The 12035-nt window shown below is 42.1% G+C and overlaps 1 protein-coding gene across 5 annotated transcripts in view; it reads right to left on the minus strand.

Moving 5' to 3' along the window:
* Positions 1-764: 764 nt before the first annotated feature.
* Positions 765-12035, minus strand: part of LOC131684928 (long-chain-fatty-acid--CoA ligase 4) — a 104079-nt gene continuing 92808 nt past the window's right edge. For all 5 annotated transcript variants that reach the window (XM_058968203.1, XM_058968204.1, XM_058968205.1 and 2 more), the window contains one exon: positions 765-1458. In XM_058968203.1, the coding sequence (XP_058824186.1) occupies positions 1304-1458 (155 nt within the window). In that variant the 3' untranslated portion in view covers positions 765-1303. The remainder of the gene's footprint in view (positions 1459-12035) is intronic.

A 12035-nucleotide genomic window follows, 5' to 3' on the forward strand; every position in this document is an offset into this window, starting at 1 on the left:
GATGTAAATATTTGTGATTGAATCTAGCTTCGACTCTCTACCATCATTAAAACCGTTTAGCCGAGACACCTCTGAATACGGTGCTGGCCCTCTAGTCGTCACCTTGAGCAAACTATTCGTTTTTATAGCAAACTAGTTGCCAAGCGTTCGTCATAGCACTATACCATAGCCACACCAGCATGAACAGAACCGAAAAATGGATTCAAGATATTTATTATTTACATAATGCATTTTCAGGTTAATCAAAAATCCTTCTAGTTTGAATTAGCTACATTAAACTAATCAGACAGTTTCAGTAACCATTTCGGCGTACGGACAAACAAGTTGAAAAGTGGCTTTAACTGCGATATAATAGTTCACAGTGCACTTATTACATGTACAAAGCTAATGAGTAAGTTTACTTTTTTCATGCCACTTAGGCTTAGGATTTTTCATACATTCATCATATGAACCAGTTTCTGTATCACCCAATCATTCGCGCCATTCGGCATTATTTGTATGCCTACCAAAAAGATATTCACTATGTTAAGGTAGCAATTTGTTAGTACTAAACATATCTACTGTTTACGATTACATACCCTTTCCCGTCCTGATTTCAAATACAACTACAATTGCAGTCAAAAATAAAGAAACCACACTATGCTTTTTACGAATCTTTACCACACTCACTCTTATAATCATTCCTCTAACATCCGATAATTTTAAAAAGCATGCTGCTTTGTTGTGTGGTGATCAACTAGGTAAAATAAGAAGGTAGCAAAAAATAGAAATATATATAATACATTCTTTATTGTTTGCTCATACTACAGGTAAATAACAAAATCGATGAAAACGAAAAGTAACAAAAAAAATGGAACCTCTTTCCGCCCACGAATTACGGGTAAGGTAATTCACTAAATTTAGTATGCTACGACAAACGAAAAAAAAAACAAAAAATTGACAACATTGTCAAACATTTCTGTACACAACATCGATTTCCCCGAAATCGATTGATAAACACACTCTCTCTCTTTCTTTTTCTCTTTGCATTCTACGTGCTACCGCTGACTCTAATTGATAATTATGATGCCTGATAACAACTGATGAACATTGATGGTCCGTTGTTTGGCCACGAAAACGACCAACACCACCCGCTTGTTATCGCTGAACAACGAGCCACCTCGCTGCTGTTGCTGGATGTGATAGTGCTGAAAGTGATCGGTGCCAAATCGCTGCTGGACTTGTGGTGATGTGTAGCTACTACTTTCTATTCGTTGAAACTATTCCGGCGAGGTTGGTCTCCCACACGGCGCCGACCATGCGTCTACGATGCGTACATCCGGCTAATTTCGCTCTTATACCGCTCCTGGATGTCTTTGCGTTTCAGCTTGAAGGCGGCCGTAACCAGGCCCATGTCCGGCGTCCAGATGTCCTTGCACAGTGTCACCGCCGTTGGGATTTCGAAGCGGTGTAGTTTGCCTGTTGGAATGGATAGAAAGAAAAAACAAATAGTGAGATATAGGAAAACTGAAGAACATAGCAGTTTTTGTGGCAAGATGTCGAATTGGTCGAATGGGAGAATTTAAGTAATACATTAGATGATAGGAAGGGTGGCCCATGTTTTGCAAAAGTTTCTTTATACATAGTAGAATGCAAAAGTCGATTTTAGAATAGTTGAACAACCCATAAAAGCATAACAAATATAAGTTCACTTTTGGTAAGAAGTAGTTCTCATTTCTAGAAAACACAGAATTGTCTTATACTGGATCTGCAATAACAATCAAAATATAAACTACAGTAAATTTTTCATTTGCGTTACTGCGGCCATAACGAGACATGTATTTTAACATATCAAATTTTATTAAAATAATGTAATTGTTATGATAACGTTTAAAAAAGTGGTAACGAGACGACACGAAGAATCGTGAGAAAAACGTCTCGTCGATTGGTAATCTCATGTTCGCTATACCAGGACCGTCTGGACAATTGGCATAATTAACAGGTTCTAACACGTATCGGCTACTCGAAGAAACGATCTTACACTTCCTGAGCTGATGCCGATGCTGATGGCCCGAATGACAGAGTCAATAACGAGCATCCAAGGAAAGGTCCAAAATTCACCCATCGAAAAGAGCTAGTTCCAGATTTAGTTCTTTCCAAAAAGGATGCTACTTAACTGGATGACGAGCTAAGGTACGACTGCGCAACCCTGCGGCACATGAAAGGCACGCTTCATTCATTCTTCCAAAGCTCTAGAAAAAGTACACATTTGAGCAAACGGTTGCAAAATTAACAACAATTTTCAGCAGATCGGTTTTTACTTTTTATCGCCGGTGTCATCAGTGTCTTCAGACGGTGAAAGAACGAAGATTTCAAGCTGAAAGAAATGCTTAATTTTTGTATGCGATCTGAGGTCATCCAAGAACGCGGACATGGAGGAATGCAAAAGTTTAGTCAACCTGAAACGAGACACTGTGCTAATTGGTAGTCATTTCCGCCACCGCCGTCCCAACATGTCCCCACAGGGGTAACCGACATAAGACGGAGATCTTTGGCGGTAACAAATCCAATACTCCAAAAACATCGTGGTGGTCCCGCGAGGGCTTGAATTTTTCGATTCAATGCAATTTTAAGCAGTCTTTCCAAATGAACATCGTACACAATGTTCGCTCCTGTTCTGTGCTTCTATTAAACCCACATTTTGTGTCTGAACTCGAACACGCTATTTCGTACCAAAACACGTGCACATGTTCGTCTACACAACCGAACCCTATGCACGTACACGGTGTGCGGACACACAGGTTCGTGGCACCAGTTTTCTCTTTTTCCCTCTCATCATTACTAGCGTTGACTCTTTTTGATTTGTGCGAATCGTTCTCGTGTACGAACCCGGTGTACGTACACGGATGTTTGCACTAGAGTTTGTACATCGTTCGCTTGGGTTCGATGTTCGAGGCGAATCTGTACTCGAGACGAAGCATGTTTGAGGTTGAACGCGTGCACGAAATTTTGTACACAGGTACACTCTTGTCGATGTTCATGGGAAGTCTGATTTTAAGGATCACAATTTGCCGTGAATGTAGCCGAACCGGTTATAATGAGGACATCCTGCTTGTTGTCAAAATTACGTTCCATTACGTTACGTTACGTCAAAATTACGCGGAAAGCAGCAAATCAAAAACCAAAAGCCAAAATTGAAAACGTCAGCAATTTGAAACGTGGCCAGTCCTGTATAAAGACATCGAGAAGCGGAGTAGGTACCAGTTAAAATGCATATTAAATGTCGTGGTTCCCAGATGATCAAGTGCAGACAGCTTCAGGGGACGGCTTAGGAATAGAAGCCATGTTCCGAACAACGCACCTTATCTGAAAATCCAAACAGCAAGGTAACTGCTATATTTGTCGTGCTGATATTTCTTTGAAAGTTTTAGGTTGCAAGTAGATATGGTCAGGTTTCAATTTTTTCGAATCCGAACCCGAAGGCATGAAAATTAAAAACCCGACCCGACTCCGAAATTTTAAAATCCCGAACCCAACCCGACCCCGAGAAAATTTTGTAAAACCCGAGTCCGACCCGAACCCGATAATTATAAAAATAAAAACCCGAACCCGACCCGAAAATTTAAAACACGAGGAACCCGATCTGAACCGGACTTATAATACAAAGATCAACCACAGCTCCAGAAGAGTTGAAGTTGCACCATACGCGTCCAGTTGTATTTGCCTATGGCAAAACGAATTACTAGCAAGAGTAATTCGCATTTATATTTACTATTATCGAACGTCGAATTTGTAATGTTCTGAAAAATTTATAAATTGTCGATATTTTAACCTGACAGTAGGTTAAATCGGCGGCTAACGCATGGAGAAATTGAAGGTGTAATGATGATAGATTCAACCAACCCTGCCTGTCGTACTTAACCAAAATTGCCAATTATTTATCGAAAACCATTCCTACAAGAGTAGTTTTGTATTATTTAATACATGTATTAAATAAAGCTATGTCAATTGGCAATCCGTATTCAACAGTTTACACGACGTCACCCGCGTAACTGGTTGGTACGGTCAAACTTATATCGAAGGTTTCTTGGCGCTTTGTTGATGCTACATCATCAGCTAGTACGGTATGCACACCAGTAGAGATGCTTCGACATCTCCAATGGAGTTCTCGGAACGACTCTAAATCTCTACAAATCCGCTAATGGATCGAACAGAACACACAATATTTTATGACAAATTTCTTAAGATCGTAGAAATTAATATATATTTTTTAAAGGAATCCGGATCATGCAACGGCCCAGCCCGGAGACAATCTGATAGAAAGTGATTGTTTCACATATGTACCACTGATTTGATGGTAGCGTTAGTATACCATTCGTACCATCGTTGTTTATGGCCGGGTGTTGTGTATAGACGTAAATAGCGTCAAGAAATGGTTGGGCGCGATCTGTTCAAAACCCGAACCCGACCCGTATACGAAAATTCCAAATTCGAAAAATCCGAACCCGACCCGAACCCGAGATTTTCAAGTTTGAAGACCCGGAACCCGACCCGAACCCGAGAAGTTTAAATTTACAGAACCCGAAACCCGTCGTGTACAAAAACCCGAACCCAACCATCTCTATTTCCGACATTATGGATGAGTTTGGGTTCAGGCACGTACCAAGCAAGCTAGTCGGTAGCTAACAACCAGTTCAGTGGATAATCGAATTAAAGTTGCCAAGTTGCTCGATATTTTCATTACCCGTCAACATGCCTCCGTCTGATGTTCATCTCCATACCGCGACAATTTCCTGACTGATATGAATACCAAAGAAAATGGCACCTTTTAAAATGCATGAAATGAATGTTTATGAAAATCCAGCCTTGGAAACATCCACGCACATCCTATCGCTTGGAGATCTTAATCATCGAACGCGCTTTTTTGTCGATTCATGGCAGAAACAACATTGTCCAGAAAATTCCAGAAATATTATAAATGACTGTTATCCGATATGCATCGACCCCGCTACGGCCATTACATTGATATTTCTTTCCTGTTCTGAAAATGTAGGCGCAATCTTCCAAAACACACAGAACAGCGATCATTTCCCTCCCAGGATCATTCGGAACATGCAAACCTCGGTCCTCCGGAGAAAGAAGCGCCAACAGGAGGAACGAGATCAACTGTACCGCGTAAACGACACACAGAAGGTCTACGAGAAGCTGAACAGTTCGCGCAAAGGCTACGTTCCGCAAGCCGGTATGTGCAGGGACTTAGACGGCAACCTTCTTACGAACGAGTGTGAGGTGATTGAGAGATGGAAGCAGTACTTTGACGAGCACCTCAACGGCGAAGCAGCAGAGGACGAAGGCGGTATGGCAACGGATCTTGGAGCACGCCTGCCAGCCCTGATCTCCAAAAAGTCAAGGAGGAGATCGGTCGCCTAAAAAACAACAAAGCTGCCGGAGGAGATCAACTACACAGAGCTATTAAAATACGGTGGTGAAACACTGGCTAGAGCGCTGCACTGGGTAATCGCCAAAATTTGGGAGGTGGATATTCTTCCGGAGGAGTGGATGGAGGATGTCGTTTGCCCAATCTACAAAAAGGGTGACAAGTTGGATTGCTGCAATTACCGCGTGATCACACTACTTAACGCCGCCTACAAGGTCCTCTCCCAAATTCTTTGCCGCCGATTGTCACCATTAGCAAGGGAGTTCGTGGGGCACTAACAAGCGGGATTCATGGGTTCCCGCGCCCCCACGGACCAAATATTCGTGATTCGGCAGGTTCTGCAGAAGTGCCGCGGATACAACGTGCCCACACATCATTTGTTCATCGATTTCAAATCGGCGTATGATACAATCGATCGAGATCAGCTATGGCAGATAATGCACGAGTACGGATAAGCTAACACGATTAGTCAAAGCGACGATGGATCGGGTGATGTGCGTTGTTCGAGTATCAGGGACACTCTCGAGTCCCTTTGAATCTCGAAGAGGGTTACGGCAAGGTGATGGTCCAGCTTCTTGGCTTCGTCGACGACATTGACATAATGGCACGGAACTTTGAGGCGATGTCGGAAACGTACATCAGACTGAAGGCCGAAACCAGCTAGAGACGACAATGTGAACCTCCCATCCCGAGTTCGGAGATGGTCGACGAATTCGTGTATTTGGGCTCACTGGTAACCGCCGACAATGATACCAGCAGAGAAATTCAGAGACGGATCTTGGCGGGAAATCGTGCCTACTTTGGACTCCGGAGATTGCTCCGGTCAAACAAAATTCACCGCCGCACGAAGTTGATTATCTACAAGACGTTGATTAGACCGGTGGGCCTCAACGGCCACGAGACCTGGGGCGACATTATGGAACCATTTCGAATCGACTTTTTCATACAAGCTTGCATACAATAAACCTTTCGTTTCGAGATGCGTAATGCCACCTCTGGACTATGCTCGTGGAGGACCAACGCGCCCTTGGAGTTTTCGAACGAAAAGTGTTGCCTTCCATCTACGGTGGCGTGCAGGTGGAAGACGGAACGTGGCGCAGGCGAATCAATCATGAGTTGCATCAGCTGCTGGAAGAACCATTCATCGCGCATACCGCAAAAATAGGACGTTTGCGGTGGGCTGGACACGTCGTAAGAATGTCGGACGACGACCCGGTGAAGATGGTTCTTGAGGGCGACGCTACAGAAACAAGAAGATGGGGCGCACAGCGAGCACGGTGGATCGACCAGATAGAGGATGACCTGCGGACCCTTCGAAGACTGCGAGGATGGCGAGAAGCAGCAATGGACCGAGTGGAGTGGAGACGGCTTATGCATACAGTAAGAGACAACAAGGCTCTAGTCTGAACGGTAAGGTAAGTAAGCGATCATTTCCCGATTACAATATCCATCCCTGGTTGGTCGAAAATACAATTTTTTTTTGCAAAAATAGCACTATCAGCAGACTTTGTATGAACGTATCATAGCCGCATCAATCAACACACAGTGGACAAAAAGCGACCCCCAAAGGCACTTAATTAGTCGCCGCGGACTTCCTATCATAATTTATATACGAAAAGTTGCGGAATTTGATAAGAAATCAAACGTAACTGGTTTGGTTCACTGCACGCATCTGTGGCCAGAGCTACGACGATTCGAGTACTCGGAGTGTTCCTGGTATTAGGGTAAAGTAGTAAAACTGCCAAAATATAGTGTTAACAATCACGATAGGATAAAATTTTTGTTCGAGGATGTTATTTATCAAATTTAGGGGATTATGTTAATAGGAGAGTACTAGGCTTCGAAGCCGAATTGTATTCAGATTTTGACTGATTTTAATAATTATTTTTTTATTACTTGTAATTTTATATTCCTTTACGAATTTGACAATTTATCAGTGTTAATTGAGGAGTGCGACATTTACGACAGTCCTGTACCAGAATTTCAATATAAAATTAGTGCAATTTATTCTTCAAATTTGTATGACTTTATATTTAAATGAGTTCGGATTTCGAATTATGTTCGCTTTTGCTTATAATTTTCGCGAACGTTCATCCCAAAAATCTCTTGCTAAATTCTAGTTTGACTTTTTTTTTTTAAATAGTCGTAGTTATTGAATCCCGAAATATGGATTAGTACAGCAAAAAGACAGAATACAGTGAATGCAGTCTAGGGTTATGAATCTCGAATCAGATGTACATTTCGATCCCATTATTTATTGCTTATACGTGATAAAATTTACCCACGCATGCTGTCTTTAATTTAGCATGGCTTCATTTTCAGAAAAAAAATTGACATAAGACTTTTCTAAGACACCGTAATGTGGAAAAACCCTACTACTGCCCTAAGATAAAATAGCAGCGAAGAAATACTTGTTTATTGAATACTATCGGAAAAGAAATCAAATTACTCCGAATTTTGATTGTCCCTCACGAGGATACCCAATAACGCTGTACTCTCCTATTACCACACTCCCCTAAATTCTATAAAAAGCATCCTCGAACAAAATTTTTATTCTATTACGATTGTTAACACGTAGAAACTAAAATGAAAACAAACGCAGTCGAATATTTTGTCAGTTTTACTACTTTACCCTAATACCAGTAATACTTCGGGTACTAAAACCACCGTTGCTCTGACCACAGATGCGTGCACTGGACCAAGCCAGTTGCGCTTGATTTCTTATCAAATTCCGAAACTTTTCATATACAATTATGATAGGAATCCTGCGGCGACTAATTAAGTGTCTCTGGGAGTCGCTTTTTGCTTCAAACGAGTGGCAAGTTCGCAGATACAATCGTGGTGGACGCAATTAAATGCATACTATAAAGTAGTGACCTAACTAGGCCAATATATGTACCATTGTAGAGCCATGAAGCGAAACAAGTTCGGCAATCTCGAGCTACTCCCTATCCCTTTCATCAAGCGACGAGGGAACGAGTCGAACGGCAACGCGTCAGTCCTTCGCCGAATATCGCCTCATCGGTACAGCACTTACCAAACTTTGAATGAACTTGTAAGGGCTCTCGATACAGGGAGAAGTGTTTCAACGGGACCTCTACTCCAACGAATTTCATTATCCGTGAGGATGACGCTTCTTCAGATTCTCCACAATAGGTGGTGTAGCGGAATTTTCCCCACCAGCTATTGTCATACCGATTCCACAGCCTGATTGTAGCAAATCAGGGCCTGCTGCTTTTCGACCGATATCACTTAATAACTGTATGTCAAAGCTGTTCGCGCATCGTACTAAAACGACTCATCACCAAGCTGATGCTCATAGCGTGATTGGATCTCTCCGCACACGACACAATATGGCGTCATGTCATATATTGCACGTAAAAGTCTTAGAGAACCAAATACTTTGCGGTGACGTCACTAATGAACTCAAAAGTTCATCTTTAACAGTTCGCTAGTACTGTTTACATGGACTTCGAAACTTTCCTTCCGGTTTATTTTCTAGTCGAACGAAAGTTCCTGATTTGCGAAGAACTTCCACTTCATGTGCCACTAAATCAAATATCTTCTACTGTAGTCCCAATATACGTTGTGATCCAGCCCGTAAAAATAAGCATGTAATGCTCGATTTAATATTTGTTCTACATAACTGACCAAGAAGAAAGGCTTGCATCGTCTAAATCGAATGGAAAGTATAAGTCCCGCGAATAACCTTTCTATTGAAACCAGTTAGACCCTAATCGCAATCTTAACTGAAAAGATATATTCATTTGAATAACACAGGTTTCAATATAGTTTTGTCCAGAATTGATCATTTATTTCACCTTTGAAGCTCTGTAGAAAATCTATATTTCGTCCCCAAGACTTAATATGTTGAGAAGCCACTATTCAACCTGTTTACAAACAGAGAAAAATGTTAAATAATAAAAAATTCAAAATAAAATTTTGAGGTTTTGTATGGCTAGGTGCATCGATGTCGACATTTTGAAATCCATATCCTTCAATGTCGGAGTAACACAACACGTCTCGATACAACTGTTAATTCTGATACATTGCCGCATACTTCTTCGAGAACCTCGAGGTTGGCTATTCCCAGAACAGATGGTATCTACCGTCCGAATTCTCTCCGCCTTCGAAAGAAACGTGACATCCACCAATTCAACGACGCTATCGAGAACTCTGCAACGATTAGCTATGTCGCTACATCCAACAACACCGTCATTGTTAGACTGTTGATATCGAGAACAATTGGTATTATGTAAGCCCTAAATCCTCCGGCAGTTGAGCGGTTGACGCCAGTGTCCATCAGTCGTCCCGGTTATGTGCGTGACTGTTCAAGGGGTCTTCCAAGGCGTCATTCCCGGCAAATATTTTTTAAATCGCTTCCAGTAATATGCTCCTCGCGCCGACATCTCGCGACCATATGCCAACCAGTTATAGCATTTTTCTATTTCGCCGACATGCCTGGAGCCAGCCAAGTCAGCTTTCGTCAGCCGTTCCGAAGACATGGTTTGAGAGTCGCACTCTATCTCGCCAGATGTTTGGTTCAGCATTTGATGTCTACCGCTATCACGCCCGTAACAGCCATAAGATCGATGGTGGAGGTGCTCTTATCGCTGTTGGCCATGGTATAATAGTCCGAGTAATCGCCGATGACCGGTTAGCGAACTCCCAGCAAGTGTACAAGCAATGAAATTCCCTTTTACTCCGCAGCTCCGTCTAGTTTAGTACAGAGTATGCTTTAACATCCTCCACTACATCTCGCACTCGATGGCAACACATGAGTATACATTTAAGACGTCACAAGGTCTATCTTCCATCATCCTAAAAATGCTGACTACGACAGCATCGTTAGCACGGTGTTGGACATAAACTGGGATGAAAATCTAAGGCAACACTATCAATCTAATCGATCTACAAGTGCCAAAACGAACTAATTGCGCATATCCACTCCTGGGGATCAACCGTCGTAAGAAGATTTAAAAATTACCAAGCAAGCTGCGACTACTTAGACGCGCCTTTTCGACATCTGCGAAACGTCGAAGGTGTACTAAAATCTAAGCCTAAGTCGCTACGACAAGTATATTCATATCCAGTGGAAATAAACCGGGCTACCATCTTGCATGCCATTAAATTGAGCTTCGGGCACCGACACTAAGGATCGCCGATGAATGTTCAACTTTTATTTCCGACGAGTGCCACACTTCGCTTCTGCCACGAATCTCATTCCTTCTGTAGAACGACCCATAAACTGAATTTGCGTCAATAACGTTGCCATTCTTGCACCAAATTCCAAGCTGAAGCTCCTCGGGTCCAGATGGTGTTCCCTATTTACATAGATCTGGACAAAATCAAGCATGATTTCGCAACAGTTCAGCTAGACAAACTTGAACAAGTTGCAAGACACCAGTCGATATATATCATCACTAGCTCCATCCAACATCCTGCAAGGAAGCCATATCGGGCCAGTTATATTTCTGCTTTATTTTAATGACAACAATGTCCAATAACGAACACCCCGTCTTTCCTTTCCAAACCAAAGCAAATGCTCAATCGTCATCTTCGTGCGGAAACCTCATCCGATTTAGTTCAACTACCAGTTGTTCGACTCGAGCATTCCTAAGACACACTCATGTCAAGTGGAGCTCGAATGCAAGGAATTGCTACTGGTTTAAATGTGGATGAGGGGCTCATGAGGACACTATTCCTGCAGCGCATACCGAGCCACGCCCATGCAATTTTATCATTTAACGATGGCAGACTCTTCAAGCAGACCGAACTGACCGATTGAATGATAGATTCCTCTACCTCGTTGCTTTTATGACAGAAATACCTAGGTTAACGACCAGATCCAGTACAAATCGATATCGGACAGCTGAATGCTGCCCTGCCGACTGCCGAAAGCCCTGCAAATGTAGCTGTCAAAAAACTAGCATAGCGATTCACGATAAGTTCCTTGGGAAAGTCAATGGATAACTCCGCAATAAAATCATTAAACTGTACCACGCGTGAAACAAAAAGAAGAACAGAAATATGAAGTGATTTAATATTACGACAACGCGTTTTATGCACGCTCGACCCCGTGCCGGTTCGCACACAATATTGTAAAGATGCCGAAATAATACTTCAATCCAAACGAGCATATCAAAATGCGTAGAATCTAGCACTCGAGTAAAACTTGATTTCCCGTTCTGCCTAGGACAGCATGTAGCGTGCAATTGAAATTTAATTTAATTTTAGGTGGCTCATTTTCGAAATTCGTGTCAAAATGTTTCGATTTAACTATTACCTAGAAACATCCAACAGCCGGATAATAAACCGACTGAAATGTGCCTAACTTGTCAATGGTTTGAATCTCGGATTTTTATAGCATTTGTTTAGCTCTCATCTCAAAACCTTACCTGTAAAAAATCATTCAGCTAGTCAACCGAGCTGATCAATTTCAATGTCAGTGCAGTAAAAACACGTGACACACAAGTTCCATCATCACCCATCACTACAATGAAATGTTGACTGATTGCTTCAACAATGACTGATAATAATTACCAGCACGCTGATATTTCGAACACGTATCTTTGAGCAATCACGTTTCAAGCTGCTTGTGTGACAACGTGAACAGACT

Source organism: Topomyia yanbarensis, chromosome 2 (genome assembly GCF_030247195.1).
Source record: "Topomyia yanbarensis strain Yona2022 chromosome 2, ASM3024719v1, whole genome shotgun sequence".
Taxonomy (NCBI): domain Eukaryota; kingdom Metazoa; phylum Arthropoda; class Insecta; order Diptera; family Culicidae; genus Topomyia; species Topomyia yanbarensis.